The 18108-nt window shown below is 45.3% G+C and overlaps 2 protein-coding genes across 4 annotated transcripts in view; one reads left to right on the top strand and one right to left on the bottom strand.

Moving 5' to 3' along the window:
* The window catches only part of LOC114555182 (ankyrin repeat and BTB/POZ domain-containing protein 2), a 36713-nt gene extending 34631 nt beyond the window's left edge, over positions 1–2082 (top strand). For 2 of the 3 annotated variants that reach the window (XM_028577405.1, XM_028577386.1), the window contains one exon: positions 1602–2082. In XM_028577405.1, coding sequence (XP_028433206.1) covers positions 1602–1832 — 231 coding nt within the window. In that variant the 3' untranslated portion in view covers positions 1833–2082. The remainder of the gene's footprint in view (positions 1–1601) is intronic. The other variant, XM_028577395.1, reaches the window with a different exon arrangement.
* Positions 2083–6785: 4703 nt separating this feature from the next.
* LOC114561149 (serine/threonine-protein kinase BRSK2) overlaps positions 6786–18108 on the bottom strand; it is a 199922-nt gene continuing 188599 nt past the window's right edge. Inside the window, exons 19-20 of the mRNA XM_028586925.1 lie at positions 11382–11429; positions 6786–8059 (exon numbers count right to left, since the gene is read on the bottom strand). Coding sequence (XP_028442726.1) covers positions 7836–8059; positions 11382–11429 — 272 coding nt within the window. The 3' untranslated portion in view covers positions 6786–7835. The remainder of the gene's footprint in view (positions 8060–11381; positions 11430–18108) is intronic.

Below are 18108 nucleotides of genomic sequence, written 5' to 3'. Positions count from 1 at the left end.
GTTAAAACACCGCTCCCCTTAACCCATTCAAACTGGATCACACATCTGTGTGTGTTTACCTTTTAAGACCTGATCACGCATCTGCGTCATTTTGAGCAGTGTCGTCTTTTTCAAGGCACATGGCCAATTATATGTACTGTGATTGGCTGAAATATTCTTGGGGTGAGTGACAGAGATGCATAGGGATTTTGTTATGATTTCTTAGACGCTTTTATCCAAAGTTTGATCCAAATAATACAAGAAACAAAATTAACATAAATGAATATGTAATTGTTATGTAAAGAAGAAGTAACCCTCTGTTTTGTTTTCGGTTTTTTTCTATAACTTTGTATCAGTGATGTTCACTTGTCACTTTGGTACCTCAAAAGTATGAAATAAAAAACGGATCTGTATTGATTTTCAAAATATTCTTGATATTTTTGTTGTTTATACATTTTTTTTAAATGCATTTGAAGTTTATGGCCAAGTCAGTCAGGTTGAAAGCCAAAGAAGTAAGCTCTCAAATGCTTTTTATTGCATGTTTTTATCTGCTGTAGAGCCTGAGAAATTAAGATTTAAGTAGGCTTTGACAAATTTTGACAAATATTTCTGGAAACCCTTAGGTTTTGGGAGGGAGTTACAGAAAATACTTAGGCAAAAAAGGCCTTTTTTAGCAGGCGTTTTAGGCCTAAATGGGTTAAAGTCCCAGTGTCTAACATGTTTAGTTCATTCTCAAAATCTGTGTTGCCCGTTCACAAGTCAGCCCAAGTCATCAAAATTTGCCAAATTCTGCTTTGAGTGTAATTGCATAATTGCAAGTTGAAGAACAGTTTCCCATGTTTTTGGTTTGGCGCACAACTAGGTGGGCCAAAATATTTTGTGAACCTAAATTGATTTGAGGGCCGGATCAGAATGAGCGAGGGGCCAGATTTGGCCCGCGGGCCTTGAGTTTGACACATGTGCTATAAGCGTAAAAACGTATGGGGTTGTCGTTCTGGGACTGGCGAGTATGAAGCTATAAAAAACTAGACTCCACCACTGATGCTACGTTTACACGTGGCCGGCTATTTTCATAATTGGACATTTCAACCTCTCAGCTTTCTAAAATAACATTGTTTGCAGCTGTCACTTTTCAGAAAAGTCTTCGTTTACACGTACCAGTGTGTGTATATATATATATATATATATATATATATATATATATATATATATATATATATATATATATATATATATATATATATATATATATATATATATAATAAATGCTGTTAATGCAGCCAAGAGCACACCAGACCTGTAGGTGGCGGTGTAAACGAGAAGCTCAAGCCCACGTTGGCCAATCAGAATCCCGAAAATAGCAACAACAGCAACCAATTGCTTCCTCTTCCTCTCTCTCGGCTGCCTAAACCTCCGTTTGTCTCAGTTTACGTGCAAACATGCAAACGAAGATCTCAAAAGTCTCCACTCTGGCCGAAGTTTTTAGAAAGACTCGGTTTCAGAGGAGAATTCTCCGTTTGCGTGTAAACCAATGGAAATGTCTCCGGTTGTAAAACGTGTAAACGGGGTCTGATTTGTAACTGAACTGTTGCGGACCTTTGCGTGTGTTTGCGTCTCTGCAGCAGCACGGAGCAGCCGAGCTCTGCCGATTCTGTGAAGGATTCTTCCTGCAGAACCTGGACCGGCTGCTGGACGGCGAGGACTTCCACCGCCTGCTGCTGGGCGCCGGCGGCCGGGAGGAGCTCTGCCCGGAGGCGGGCGCCCCGGACCGGGATCCACCGGTGCTCCTGGAGGTTTTGGAGGCCACGTTGATCCACAGACTTTACACGCTCCACTCAGCGTGCCGAGAGTAGAAAAGGACGCAGCAGCAGCCGGCACCATGCTGCGTTCAGCCACACGGGTTACATGTGTGTGTTTGGGAATAGTAGCCATGGATACTGTTAGTCTTCTTAGGGAGAACACGTTAGTGTAGATCAGAGATCTTCAACAGGGGGTCCGGGACCCCTAAGGGGGTCCTCAGATTCTCTGCAGCGGGGCCTCCAAGTTATTGTACATTTTTGAATGTTTTTTCAAAAATGAAAATGTCTTAACCCCGACTGATGATAGGCTTACTGGCCTATACAGTACAGGCTAAAAGTTTGGACACACCTTCTCATTCAATGCGTTTCCTTTTTATTTTCATGACTATTTACATTTTAGATTCTCACTGAAGGCATCAAAACTATGAATGAACACATATGGAATTATGTACTTAACAAAAAAGTGTGAAATAACTGAAAACATGTCTTATATCTTAGATTCTTCAAAGTAGCCACCCTTTGCTTTTTTATTAATAAGAAAAAAATTCCACTAATGAACCCTGACAAGGCACACCTGTGAAGGTAAAACCATTTCAGGTGACTACCTCATGAAGCTCATTGAGAGAACACCAAGGGTTTGCAGAGTTATCAAAAAAAGCAAAGGGTGGCTACTTTGAAGAATCTAAAATATAAGACATGTTTTCAGTTATTTCACACTTTTTTGTTAAGTACATAATTCCATAAGTGTTCATTCATAGTTTTGATGCCTTCAGTGAGAATCTACAATGTTAATAGTCATAAAAATAAAAAGGCAACTCATTGAATGAGAAGGTGTGTCCAAACTTTTGGCCTGTACTGTAGATTAGGTAATCACTAAGGCCATCCACGGATACAGTTCATCTCTAAGGATTCACTGAGCCACACGTATGTTTAACATTTAAAGATAATTTATAAAATCATGCCGACAATCATTATTTTAATAGCTTAGTATTCCATGCACTAAAAAGCCATGTAAAAAGGCTTTAGGGCACCGTACACGTTATTGTAGGCCCAGTTTAATATGCAACTTCACTTTATACAATATATGTATTATATATGTATGGTTGCATTGTTTTTTTTATGGTTGCAAAATTTCTGTCACTTTAAATTTTTATCAGTTTCTTCGGCCATTTGTCGGACTAATTAAGTAACTTGAAAACGTCGCCTTGGGCTTTTTTATAAGCTGTGACACCATAAATTACATTATTATTATTTGAATATTGATGCTTTTATCCATTAAAAGCATTTTTGCAATAAGCATCTGTAATGTAAATCCTCTGCAGCCATATGCAGACGATCAACTCTCTGAATATGTAAAAATATGTATATGTATATTTGTGAATAAACATCTTGATAAGCCCAAAAACAAATGTGCACACAGCTCCAAAGTCAACAGATTTATTTCCTTTAGCACTGAAGTTGTTCACAGTAACATCACAAAGGGAATACATTGCCAGTGGTTATCCTGCTCAGTAGTAGCGCTCCAAGTCCATTCTGTGTGCTCTGGATTCCCCCCAGTAGAAAACAATTAAAAGGTATTGCTTTAATTTTTCTCTCTGATAACCCCAACACCCACCCTAGCCGGTGAGCGACCCGATCGCCAGAGAGCTCCCTCTTTGAGAGGATGAGTAAGGAGGATGCATTGCACGGTTACTGCGCGTTAGCGCAGTAATCAAAAGGGAGGAAGAAGGCGGCAAAAGAAATAGGAGCAAAATATAAAACAAGGCAACTTAAAGGACAAATCCGGCACAAAATGAACCTAGGGGGTTAATAACACGTGTGTACCGAGTCGACTGTTCTCTGTGATTTCTTTTCATGCTAATCAAATGTGACCAGTTTTAGCGCAAACTGCTAATTAGCTTATAAAGCTAGTAGTCGCGGCAGAGGGTAAAGTCAAAATAAATCGCTATTTCTACACCACTAACAAGGCTCCAAATAGCACCAGACTTCCACGGTAGCATAATGAGGGTCCCTACATGTAAACCGAAGCATTGAGAACTTTGTAAGTGTACAGACAGTTTATTAAAAAGATAGTTTATGGGCGCCCGGTTAGCTCATTTGGTAGAGCGGGCGCTCATATATAGAGGTTTACTCCTCGAAGCAGTGGGCCAGGGTTCGACTCCGACCTGCGGGCCTTTGCTGCGTGTCATTCCCCCCTTCTCTCTTCCCTTTCACGTCTTCAGCTGTCCTGTCAAAAATAAAGGCCGAAAATGCCCTGAAAAAATATCTTATAGAGACCGTACCGTTCACGTACACATGCAAGCGCTATGATCAGAAAGCATTCACAACCAGTCGAACCAACCAGTTCAACTGGTCATGACACGATAATAGCGCCTGCATGTGTACGTGAACGGTACGGTCTTTATAAACTATCTTTTTAATAAACTGTCTGTACTCAAAGTTCTCAATGCTTCTGTTTACATGTAGGGACCCTCATTATGCTACCGTGGAAGTGTGGTGCTATTTTTAGCCTTGTTAGTGGTGTAGAAATAGAGATTTCGTTTTACTTTACCCTCGGCCCCCGACGACTAGCGTTATACAGTCCTTCCAGAAAAATGCGGAGTTTTTTTGTGATTGTTGCGGGCAAAAATCCTTGATTATGCAGCATTTTTTCTTAAAAAATGCGATGGAATATGCTAGATATTTATGCAATTTTATGCAATGTTTCAAGGAAAAGAAAAAAAACAGTGATCCCCCCCCAACACCTTGCTTTTCGATGTTCCCGACGCGTAATTACGTCACTTCATAACGTTCCCATGGCAACAGGGGGAAATGCCTGCTCTTGTGTGAAGTAAACTCAACATTTTTCAACTTTCTGCTAAGATATATTATGGGACTTTTTTTGCAACGAAAATGCGGGGATTATTAAATCATGCAAGCCCCGGATATTTTGCGCGGAAATCGGCAATTTATGCGGCGAAAGTGCGGCGAATTTGGAAAAAATGTGGCCTCCCCCCCGCATAAATATGCAGATTTTGGCTGATTATGCGTTGAATTATACGATCCCATAATCGCGTTTTTCTGGAGGGACTGGTTATAAGCTAATATAGCTCTATATATGGGCACCCGCTCTACCAACTGAGCTAACCGGGAGCCCATAAACTATGTTTTTAATAAACTGTACACTTACAAAGTTCTCAATGCTTCAGTTTACATGTAGGGACCCTCATTATGCTAAGTGTGGTGCTATTTGGAGCCTTGTTAGTGGTGTAGAAATAGAAATTTATTTTTACTTTACCCTCTGCCGCGACTACTAGCTTTATAAGCTAATTAGCGGTTTGCGCTAAAACTGATCACATTCGATTAGCATGAAAACAAATCCCAGAGAACGGTCGACTCGGTACACGTGTTATTAACCCCCTAGGTTCATTTTGTGCCGGATTTGTCCTTTAAAAACAAATGCACATAAAGAAAATAAATACATAAATAAGTGTGGAGAGAAAAAGGGGAAAACGGGAGAACAATTCCAACAACGACATGCAAAGAAAAGACGAATGCTGAACATGCAAACAACCGTACACGGTCAAAGCTAAGAGTAGGAATCCCCTTGGGTTTTTTTTTTTTTTTTTTTTTTTATAAGCGTGTCGGTAAACTCGGCTTATTTACAGAACAAGTGTTTGGTGAGATCTGAGTCATCATACACACAGGGAGAGAGGGAGGAGAGACAGTTATCAACAAAGGGCTTGTTCCTCTCACAGAGGCTACGTCTACATTCTTAAATTACGGTAAAATCATTTCCCCACCCACCACCCCCACCCCCAAACGTATATATTACAGGTTTCTCTCGTCGAGAGAAAAAGAAAAAAGAGGAACAAACGCTCACAAAACATTTTTTCCGGTCGAATAACTTAAACATGACAAAAATATCCTTAAATAACTTCAACGTTAAGAAACATTCTCTACATCTTTCGTATAAATAACTGAGAATAAATTAATAACGGGAAAAGAAAATGACAAAAATACAATGAAGTACAAAAATATACACAGCAGTTTGATAGTGTAAAAAATTATAATGAAAAAAAATAAAAAATAAACATGGACATATTTTTCGTACTGAACCCAGAATCTGACTCACTTGTCAAAAGTGCGAAAAGGAAAAAGGAGGTCCGGTCACACCTAACCTGACTCCACCAGATGGATCGGGATGAAACTCCTGGTTAGCTGATTGGATAAACCATCAGTCTATCACCACCTATAGTTGGTGATAGACGGGCCAAATCAACCAATCAGATCAAACTCTTTTCCGAAACCAGTTGGGAGAAGAGCAACAACATCTTGTCCTCCGAGAAAAGCCTCCAGTGGCGCTTTTTGCTCTTCTTTCAATGAAGGAATACTTTCGAATTCAGATAAAACTCGCTGTGATAGCTACGCTCATCTTATCCGTGGAAGCCGCCACGTTGTTTAGACTGAACAGTCGCTTCTCGTTGGCGTCACACCTAAACCCGCCTCAAAACCAACGCTGATTGGTCGGTCGTTTTGCCAAACGGCTCCAAATTTCAGATCTGACTGATCTGCAAGTGGAAAACTGGAGCTCGCCAGATCAGGACACTCTCACGAGGCTAAGATCGCACCACGAAGTGACTCGGCAAAAACGTATTGTTCTAGAACAGTTGTACATTTTTACTCCCCAACTTGTACATTAACTTTATCTATATCTGTTGAATCAGTTGTACATTTTATTTCCAAATTGTATATATTTTAAATATTGCTTGTGTAGTATTCAATTATTATTTAATGTATATTGTTTCCTATTATTTATTGTGTGCTGTGTGTCTGATATTTTTGCTGCTGCAACACCATTATTTCCCATTTTTTTTTGGGATCAATAAAAAAAATCTAATCTAAATCTAATCAGGACAGTCAGACTCAACTTCACTAAAGGGCCAGGCTGGAAAATGGACATCAAACGCTAGATGTGACCGGGTCTGCACGGACAGAAATACCCCCCCCCAAAAAAAGACCCAAAATATGGCAACACAACTCTAAAACATAATGTCACAAACTACACTTTTTTTTGTACATACGGAACATTATTTGAATCTGTACAACAGAATAGATCATTCATTTATGTAATATCACCTCCACTCCCCTTTATCTTACTTTTCATGGGCAACTTTTTTTAATAAACCCATTTTACAGAAAGAGTTTTTTGGAGAGATCCTGCCGTTCACGGAGAAATAACAGCGTTAAAAGGAATTACAATCCAGCCAGCGTTCGTCCGTGTCTGCGTCCGCCGCCGCTCCTGTGCCAAGTCATTACATCCCGCGTCATGTTTGCGTTGAGCAGTACGTACGGTACGTACGTGTGTTTCTTATGTACATGTGGGAGGGTTAAGAAGAAAGAGAAAAAGAGGAGAGGAGGGGAGAAGGGAGGGAGAGGGAGGGGTCGGGAATACGTGTGTGTAGCTTGACAAACATCACTGTCTTAAGGCTTTTTTTTGTCTTTTTACGAGATGTCTCTATGTTTGGTCTGGTCGGGACGGTAGTGGGCTCTACTGATGCGGCCCAGAGAAAGGACCTCGAAGAGAGGGAGGATGGAGGGATGGAGGGAGTAAGGGGGGAGAAGGAGAGGGAGAGGGAAGGGTTTTCCTCTTTTCTTTTCTTTTCTTTTCTTCAGACTCTCTCGGTGTCGCTCGGTCTCCAGAGCTAATAGCTATTATGGATGATCCCTGGTGGCAGAGACAAGTCAAGCCATCACACATGTGAGGAAGGACACACACACACACACACACACACACACACACACACACACACACACACACACACACACACACACACACACACACACACACACACCCCCAAACCGAAAAAGAGACAACAAAGGTAGGGACAACATTAGCTACATTTGCTACGTATTGTAAAATACTGATCAACTTTAAAACTGATATAGCCATTCCCATTATACGGTAGAAAATGTATAGGCCAACAGTAGATTAGTTTAACTTGGAGGGTCCTTGTCCCGCCTTAATGACCTCATCACTGCTCTCTCTCTCTCTAGGCATGCAACAGCTAGCGCTCCTTAAGGTTGTTCCTGTGTCCTGTTGCCGGCCGCCGCCATCTTTGTTTTGTCTTTGTCGGGGGGGCATTTAGAGTCGTTGGGCGGGGGCTGGCCGGGCTTGCTGCCGGGGGCATGCTTGGCGGGGGAGCTAGGCACCGCGGGAGCGCCGGGGGAGACAGACGAGTTGATCTTGTCGTCTGAAAAAAGCTGTTTAATTACGTCAAAGAAGTTACTCAACGGGCTGCCTACACAGACGGGAAGAAAAGAAAACACAGAGAGAGAGAGAGAGAGAGAGAGAAAGAGAGAGAAAGAGAGAGAACAAACAACAGATGAGCCATGGGGTTAACATGAGGAGAAGTGGAGGGGATGGAGGGATGAGAGGAGGAGTGGAGTCGGGAGGAAAGGAGACTCTTCAGACTGGAGGAGGGAAAGGGGACAGAACAGCTGAGGTAATGTCACATCCCAGGTATTTGTTTTTTAAAGTATTTATTAGAGATGGCCCGTTATTATATTTTGCGTGGATGTGATATTATGTACTGTACAGGCCAAAAGTTTGGACACACCTTCTCATTCAATGTGTTTTCTTTTTATTTTCATGACTATTTACATTGTAGATTCTCACTGAAGGCATCAAAACTATGAATGAACACATATGGAATTATGTACTTAACAAAAAAGTGTGAAATAACTGAAAACATGTCTTATATTTTAGATTCTTCAAAGTAGCCACCCTTTGCTTTTTTTTGATAACTCTGCAAACCCTTGGTGTTCTCTCAATGAGCTTCATGAGGTAGTCACCTGAAATGGTTTTACCTTCACAGGTGTGCTTTGTCAGGGTTAATTAGTGGAAGTTTTTAGAAGAAGAATCTAAAATATAAGACATGTTTTCAGTTATTTCACACTTTTTTGTTAAGTACATAATTCCATATGTGTTCATTCATAGTTTTGATGCCTTCAGTGAGAATCTACAATGTAAATAGTCATGAAAATAAAAAGGAAACGCATTGAATGAGAAGGTGTGTCCAAACTTTTGGCCTGTACTGTATAACAGCTGTATACTACTATCCCTGTATGGATGTGGTATGATTTATACCTTTGTTGTCGGTACTGGTATCGGTATCGGACCATCTCTAGTATTTATATCTCATTATATTATTTCCATCCGTGTCAATGTTGGCTTCAGAGTCTCAGTCCCCCCACCCCCCCCCCCCCCCACCCCCACCTCCCTGCTGGACTGGAGAGCTAACAGGAGCATCGGTAGACCAATCAGAGACACCGTGATGGAGAGCAGGAGGCATTTTAAACCATCCAATCAGATTTAGGGGTGGTTTACGTTAACAAATTAGCAGATGACAATAAAACGGCACCGATAATGGACCTTCATCTAGCAACAAACTGGGTTCAATTCTTCACGAAGCAGCCCTACAACATATAATATAATAAGTATTTAAATCCCACGGTCAGTGTGAGCAACAATCACAAAAAAACTCAGCATTTTCCTGGAAGGACTGATATTATATCTCGTTGCAGTGTGAGCTTTAACCCTTATGTGCAACGTTTTGTCTTTCTGGGTCTAAAATTACAGCTATTTGGTCGCTTTCCCCTACGTTTTTTCTACGTTTTCGGCACTTTTTCCCAATTTCTTTTGTCAACTTTTTCATTGTTTTTGTTGAGTTTTTTTCTGCGCTTTTTAGTGTTGTTTTCCCAAAATGTTTTCACTTTTTTCAACGTTGTTTCATTTATTTTTTTCAAATTGCTATAAAATTGTAACCTGACTCCACCAGATGGATCGCTTCCCATTTGCTCGGCATATCCATCTGGAAACTTTCTGTTGGAGAACTTTTGGGAAAGGGGGCGAAAATCCTGGTTAGCTGATTGGATAAACCATCTGTCTATCACCACCTATAGTTGGTGATAGATGTGCCAAATCAACCAATCAGATCAAACTCTTGCTGAAACCAGTCGGGAGAAGACCAAAAGCATCTTTTCCTCCGAGAAAAGCCTCCAGTGCCGTTTGTTTTTTTGCTCTTCTTTCAATGAAGGAATACTTTCTAATTCAGATTAAACTTGCTGCGATAGCTACGCTCATCTCATCCGTGGAAGCCGCCACGTTGTTTAGACTGAACAGTCGCTTCTCGGCTCCAAATGTTCTCTATCTCAAGATGCCAGACTGATCTGCGAGTAGAAAAACTGGAGCTCGCCAGATCAGGACGCTCTCACGAGCCTAATAAAATTGAATTAAACACCCAAATTCGATGAAAGTAGTACATTTCCCTCCATTTTTGTTGTTTTCTCGTTGAGTCTAGCAGTGCCGCTGGCTGATGGCGAGCCTGTGTTTCCCACCTCTGGCCCAGCTTAACGTTTTCGGACAACCCAGGCTCCATCTCCAGAGATAACCTGCTGGTTCTTTCTCTAGTGTCTCTTTTCCTCCAGGACTGTGTGTTCTCCGTTCCGACGTCTTCCAAAAAGCTCCCGTTAACTCTCCATCGTATCAACGTCCATCACAACAACATCCAACAACCACCCGTTAAAACAAAGAGCCCTTTGGTTAAGTCGTGAGTGAATTAAAACATGCGACAACGCAGCACAGAAAACACACATTAAATACACAATCACGTGTCACTGCCAAGGGTTAGTCCAACAGCGTGTGTTCGCTTTCAGTGATAAAACATGTCACCCCGTCTGATTGGCTGTCTGATTGGCTGTCTGATTGGCTGTCTGGTAGTAGTGAATCAGACCGGTGTTGTGATATAACTTACCATCGTTCCTCTTCAACAACACAGTGACGTGTGCATTTCTGATATTTTGTTTGTGTGGTTTTTTAAATATGGAGGAGGGTGGGAACAACCCAGTATCAAGCATTACCATGCAGAGGTTACTGAGGTCAGATAAAAGACACACACACACGCACTCATGCATGCACACACACACGCACACATACACACACACACAAACACACACACCTACACACAGACATGCGCACGCTCACACACACACACACACACCAGCGTGCTCACACACACATACACGCTCACACACACATATACAGGCAGGCACACACACGCACATAAACACACACACACACACACACACACAGACATGCGCACGCTCACACACACGCATGCTCACACACACGCACACACACACACACACACACACACACACAAAACACACACACATACATACACAAACACACACACCTACACACAGGCATGGGCACGCTCACACACACTCGCACACACACACAAACACATACACAAACACACACACCTACACACAGATATGCGCACGCTCACACGCACACACACACACACACACAAATACACACACGTGCACGCTCACAAACACACACACGCACACTCACACACATACACAGGCAGGCACACGCACACACACACACACACACACACACACACACACACACACACACACACACACACACACACACACACACACGTGTTAGTGCAGACAGGGTGTGTGGGTGCCAGGCCCCCAGGACGTTGCCAGTGTGTGTGTTAGAAGCCAGAGTTAGGGTGTGGGTCTCTGTGTGGCCCCTCTGGGTCTTACCACGCTTGGAGGGTTTACCGGGCAAAGCAGCTGAGCGCTGAGAGCCATCTGAGAGCAGAGGACAGTGTGAGAAAACACCGGCCGGCTCGTCACCAGCGAGCTGACGGCGAAGCGTCAGCTGCACGCTGGCTAACACGTTACACTCCTGCTTCACGAGGTCACGATGAACGCTGCAGACACGGTGAATGTTCAGCTCATCGTCTCGTCGTTGGGATGAATCAGAGCCGGTCACTTCTCGGACACACTCTTGGTTTCAGTCTCGGTAAGTCGCACATACAGTACAGGCCAAAAGTTTGGACACACCTTCTCATTCAATGCGTTTCCTTTTATTTTCATGACTATTTACATTGTAGATTCTCACTGAAGGCATCAAAACTATGAATGAACACATATGGAATTATGTAATTAACAAAAAAGTGTGAAATAACTGAAAACATGTCTTCCATCCATCCATCCATCTTCGTCCGCTTATCCGGTGTCGGGTCGCGGGGGGAGCAGCTCCAGCAGGGGACCCCAAACTTCCCTTTCCCGAGCAACATTAACCAGCTCCGACTGGGGGATCCCGAGGCGTTCCCAGGCCAGGTTGGAGATATAATCCCTCCACCTAGTCCTGGGTCTTCCCCGAGGCCTCCTCCCAGCTGGACGTGCCTGGAACACCTCCCTAGGGAGGCGCCCAGGGGGCATCCTTACCAGATGCCCGAACCACCTCAACTGGCTCCTTTCGACGCAAAGGAGCAGCGGCTCTACTCCGAGCTCCTCACGGATGACTGAGCTTCTCACCCTATCTCTAAGGGAGACGCCAGCCACCCTCCTGAGGAAACCCATTTCGCCGCTTGTACCCTGGATCTCGTTCTTTCGGTCATGACCCAGCCTTCATGACCATAGGTGAGGGTAGGAACGAAAACTGACCGGTAGATCGAGAGCTTTGCCTTCTGGCTCAGCTCTCTTTTTCGTCTGGCGGTGCGATAGATTGAATGCAATACCGCACCCGCTGCGCCGATTCTCCGACCAATCTCCCGCTCCATTGTCCCCTCACTCGCGAACAAAACCCCAAGGTACTTGAACTCCTTCACTTGGGGTAAGGACTCATTCCCTACCTGGAGAAGGCATTCCATCGGTTTCCTGCTGAGAACCATGGCCTCCGATTTAGAGGTGCTGATCCTCATCCCAACCGCTTCACACTCGGTTTGCGAACCGATCCAGTGAGTGCTGAAGGTCGCAGGGCCGATGATGCCATCAGGACCACATCATCTGCAAAGAGCAGCGATGAGATCCCCAGCCCACCAAACTGCAACCCCTCCCCACCCCGACTACGCCTCGATATCCTGTCCATAAATATTACAAACAGGATTGGTGACAAAGCGCAGCCCTGGCGGAGGCCAACCCTCACCTGAAAACGAGTCCGACTTACTACCGAGAACCCGGACACAGCTCTCACTTTGGTCATACAGAGATTGGATGGCCCTGGTAGAACCCCCTCACCCCATACTCCCGCAGCACCTCCCACAGTATCTCCCGGGGGACCCGGTCATCGCCTTCTCCAAATCCACAAAACACATGTAGACCCGGTTGGGCATACTCCCAGGCTCCCTCCAGGATCCTTGCGAGTGAAGAGCTGGTCCGTTGTTCCACGACCAGGGCGGAATCCGCATTGTTCCTCCTCAACCCGAGGTTCGACTATCGGCCGAACCCTCCTTTCCAGCACCTTGGAGTAGACTTTACCAGGGAGGCTGAGAAGTGTGATACCCCTATAATTGGCACACACCCTCTGGTCCCCCTTTTTAAAAAGAGAACCACCACCCCAGTCTGCCACTCCTTTGGCACCGTCCCAGACTTCCACGCAATGTTGAAGAGGCGTGTCAACCAGGACAGCCCCTCCACACCCAGAGCCTTGAGCATTTCCGGACGGATCTCATCAATCCCGGGGCTTTGCCACTGTGTAGTTGTTTGACTACATCAGTGACTTCCGCCTGGGAAATCGACGACAATCCCCGTTATCCTCCAGCTCTGCCTCTAACATAGAGGGCGTATTAGTCGGATTCAGGAGTTCCTCAAAGTGCTCCCTCCACCGCCCTATTACCTCCTCAGTGGAGGTCAACAGTGTCCCATCCTTACTGTACACAGCTTGGATGGTTCCCCGCCCCCTCCTGAGGTGGCGAACAGTTTTCCAGAAACACTTTGGTGCCGACCGAAAGTCCTTCTCCATGTCTTCTCCAAACTTCTCCCACACCCGCTGCTTTGCCTCTTTCACGGCAGAGGCTGCAGCCCTTCGGGCCCCCGGGTACCCTGCAACTGCCTCCGGAGTCCTCCGAGATAACATATCCCGGAAGGACTCCTTCTTCAGTCGGACGGCTTCCCTGACCACTGGTGTCCACCACGGTGTTCGTGGGTTACCGCCCCTTGAGGCACCTAAGATCCTAAGACCACAGCTCCTCGCCGCAGCTTCAGCAATGGAAACTTTGAACATTGTCCACTCGGGTTCAATGCCCCCAGCCTCCACAGGGATGCACGAAAAGCTCCGCCGGAGGTGTGAGTTGAAAGTCTGTCGGACAGGGGCCTCCTCCAGACGTTCCCAATTTACCCGCACTACGTTTGGGCTTACCAGGTCTGTCCAGAGTCTTCCCCCCCACCCCTGACCCAACTCACCACCAGATGGTGATCGGTTGACAGCTCTGCCCCTCTCTTCACCCGTGTGTCCAAAACATACGGCCTCAGATCAGATGAAACGATTATGAAATCGATCATTGACCTTGGCCTAGGGTGCTCTGGTACCAGGTACACTTATGAGCATCCCTATGTTCGAACATGGTGTTCGTTATAGACAATCCATGACTAGCACAGAAGTCCAACAACAAACAACCACTCTGGTTTAGATCAGGGAGGCCGTTCCTCCCAATCACGCCTCCCCAGGTGTCTCCATCATTGCCCACGTGTGCGTTGAAGTCCCCCAGCAGAACAATGGAGTCCCCCACTGGAGCCCCATGCAGGACTCCAGTCAAGGTCTCCAAGAAGGCCGAATACTCCGAACTCCTGTTTGGTGCATATGCACAAACAACAGTCAGAGTTTTCCCCCCCACAACCCGCAGGCGTGGGGAGGCGACCCTCTCGTCCACCGGGTAAACCAACACACAGCGGCGCTCAGCCGGGGGCTTGTGAGTATCCCCACACCCGCCCGGCGCCTCACACCCTGGGCAACTCCGGAGAAGAAAAGAGTCCAACCCCTATCCAGGAGTATGGTTCCAGAACCGAGACTGTGCGTAGAGGTAAAACATGTCTTATATTTTAGATTCTTCAAAGTAGCCATCCTTTGCTTTTTTATTAATAAGGGAAAAACTTCCACTAATTAACCCTGACAAAGCACACCTGTGAAGGTAAAACCATTTCAGGTGACTACCTCATGAAGCTCATTGAGAGAACACCAAGGGTTTGCAGAGTTATCAAAAAAAGCAAAGGGTGGCTACTTTGAAGAATCTAAAATATAAGACATGTTTTCAGTTATTTCACACTTTTTTGTTAAGTACATAATTCCATATGTGTTCATTCATAGTTTTGATGCCTTCAATGAGAATCTAACATGTAAATAGTCATGAAAATAAAAAGGAAATGTATTGAATGAGAAGGTGTGTCCAAACTTTTGGCCTGTACTGTAGGTCTACAGGTCAGACAGACACGCCAATTCGTATCTCATTACTGGCGTGTTATCAAGACGCATAGTCGCTTTTTAGGTTCTTTATCAACGCCGTTTGGCCTCCATTGACTTATTATTTATTAATATATTTATATATATATAAATATATATTATATTGATGCTGTCGGTACACGATCCATTCTGCGCATGCGCAAGATAACCGAGGATACGACCTGCACGATCTGTTCCTCGCTAGCCTATGGCTAGCCTCCACCGGGAAGCTAACGTTAGTTTAGCTAACAGCTAATTCGGCTAACCGCTAGCTGAGCTTTTTTTCTTTTTTTGTACCAAAAACTGTTTGCGCTGGTTAGGGGGTACATGGCTTAAAAAACTGTTCAAAGGGGGAACATTATTGAAATAAGCTGGAGAACCACTGCCGTAGAGAGTAGTATGAAAGGGCGAAAATCTGCATAGGGAGGCTGGTTGGGGGGGGTCAAACAACACAGGACCTTCACCCAGGAGGCCGGGGATCAGGTCCCGCGCGTCACGTTTCCTAAACCTAACCCGTCCGCTGTATACAGGGCTCAAAATGCTTCCAGATAACACGATAGTGGGCGTGTACGTTTAACCGAAGTCATGATGTCATGGTGTACAGGTCAAAGACGACGACTTAACTTAAAGGGATACGCCACCGTTTGTTGAAATAGGGCTTATCACGGTCTCCCCTAGCTGTAGATAGGTGGGGTCTCCTCTAGCTGTAGATAGGTGGGGTCTCCTCTAGCTGTAGATAGGTGGGGTCTCCTCTAGCTGTAGATAGGTGGGGTCTCCCCTAGCTGTAGATAGGTGGGGTCTCCTCTAGCTGTAGATAGGTGGGGTCTCCCCTAGCTGTAGATAGGTGAGGTCTCCCCTAGTTGTAGATAGGTGGGGTCTCCCCTAGCTGTAGACAGGTGGGGTCTCCCCTAGCTGTAGATAGGTGAGGTCTCCCCTAGTTGTAGATAGGTGGGGTCTCCCCTAGCTGTAGATAGGTGGGGTCTCCCCTAGCTGTAGATAGGTGAGGTCTCCCCTAGTTGTAGATAGGTGGGTTCTCCCCTAGCTGTAGATAGGTGGGGTCTCCCCTAGCTGTAGATGGGTGGGGTCTCTCCTAGCTGTAGATAGGTGGGGTCTCCTCTAGCGGTAGATAGGTGGGGTCTCCCCTAGCTGTAGATGAGTGGGGTCTCTCCTAGCTGTAGATAGGTGGGTTCTCCCCTAGCTGTAGATAGGTGGGTTCTCCCCTAGCTGTAGATAGGTGGGGTCTCCCCTAGCTGTAGATGGGTGGGGTCTCTCCTAGCTGTAGATAGGTGGGGTCTCCTCTAGCGGTAGATAGGTGGGGTCTCCCCTAGCTGTAGATGGGTGGGGTCTCTCCTAGCTGTAGATAGGTGGGGTCTCCTCTAGCTGTAGATAGGTGGGGTCTCCTCTAGCTGTAAATAGGTGGGGTCTCTCCTAACTGTAGATAGGGGGGGTCTCCCTTAGCTGTAGATAGGGGGGGTCTCCCCTAGCTGTAGATAGGTGGGGTCTCTCCTAGCTGTAGATAGGTGGGGTCTCCCCTAGCTGTAGATAGGTGGGGTCTCCTCTAACTGTAGATAGGTGGGGTCTCCCCTAGCTGTAGATAGGTGGGGTCTCCTCTAGCTGTAGATAGGTGGGGTCTCCCCTAGCTGTAGATAGGTGGGGTCTCCTCTAGCTGTAGATAGGTGGGGTCTCCCCTAGCTGTAGATAGGTGGGGTCTCCTCTAGCTGTAGATAGGTGAGGTCTCCTCTAGCTGTAGATAGGTGAGGTCTCCTCTAGCTGTAGATAGGTGGGGTCTCTCCTAGCTGTAGATAGGTGGGGTCTCCTCTAGCTGTAGATAGATGGGGTCTCCTCTAGCTGAAGATAGGTGGGGTCTCCCCCCATAGCTGTAGATAGGTGGGCCAACACATTTTCTGTGCATGCATTGTTTTAGTCCTGTGCAACACCGGCAGCGCCGCCGCTAATTAGCTTAGCGTAGTGAATGGAATCCTATGTTGCCGGTTAGCATGTTGTGAGTAAAAGTGAGCCAACACAAGACAAAAAAACAACCTAATTACTTGCATTGAGACAAAAATGCGTTGGCCCACCTCTCTACAGCCAGGGGAGACCGTCATAAGAACTATTTCAACAAACGGTGGCGTATCGCTTTAACTTCACATCTTATAGACCCGAAAACAATTGTTTGTTGACAACAGTTTGGATCAATGGAAGTATATTTCCATGATAATTGCCTCCCATCCTTGATGTCCCTCCCCCTTCCTCTCTCTGTGTGTTGACGTTCTCTAACTCCGGTTCTATTCGGGAAACAACGACAAACTTCGAGCTAGCGAACTACACGCTGAAAATGTCAAGTTTTAAAGAATATTTGGACGGTGAAACAAGTCAGTCCTGCTCGGTTCTTTCTGGGAATGATTGTAAAGATTTACTAAGAATATGTTTAGGGCATTTCCTCTCTAACTGGGAGGTTTTTGGACCGATTGGTGGAGATTGCTGTGGATGAAGTACACACGGAGATACACTGGTAAGAGCCAATGAGGTTTAACCATGTATCAGCTCATTTAAATAGCTCACGGTACTGGATCGTGTCAACAGTTAACTTCATTTAATATTGGATGTGGAGTTTCACCAAAACAAGTCCCTTCCTGAGACTATTTAGCAGAGCCACCGTCGCCCAAGACAACTGTGATTGGTTTAAAGAAATACAAACAACCCAGAATGCATCTGTGGAGATACGTGGGTCTGACTTGCTGCTTGGTGCCAAAAAAAGATATTTCAAAGAGGAGACTCTGAGAAAAAAGGCTGAACATTCACTGTGGCAGACATGACCCTTTAACATAAGTAGTAAAAGGATAACATTACACATATGTATGAGCTAACACACACACACACACACACACACACACACACACACACACACACACACACACACACACACACACACACACACACACACACACACACACACACACACACACGTGTAGAGCTGTTAGGTGTTTAAGTTTCATCCAACACATGCTTTTTTTGGGGGGGTTTGCAGAGAGATCAGCAAACACATGG

Source organism: Perca flavescens, chromosome 1, assembly GCF_004354835.1.
Source record: "Perca flavescens isolate YP-PL-M2 chromosome 1, PFLA_1.0, whole genome shotgun sequence".
NCBI classification, from domain to species: Eukaryota; Metazoa; Chordata; class Actinopteri; order Perciformes; family Percidae; genus Perca; species Perca flavescens.
This window is presented reverse-complemented; position numbering and strand designations above follow the sequence as displayed.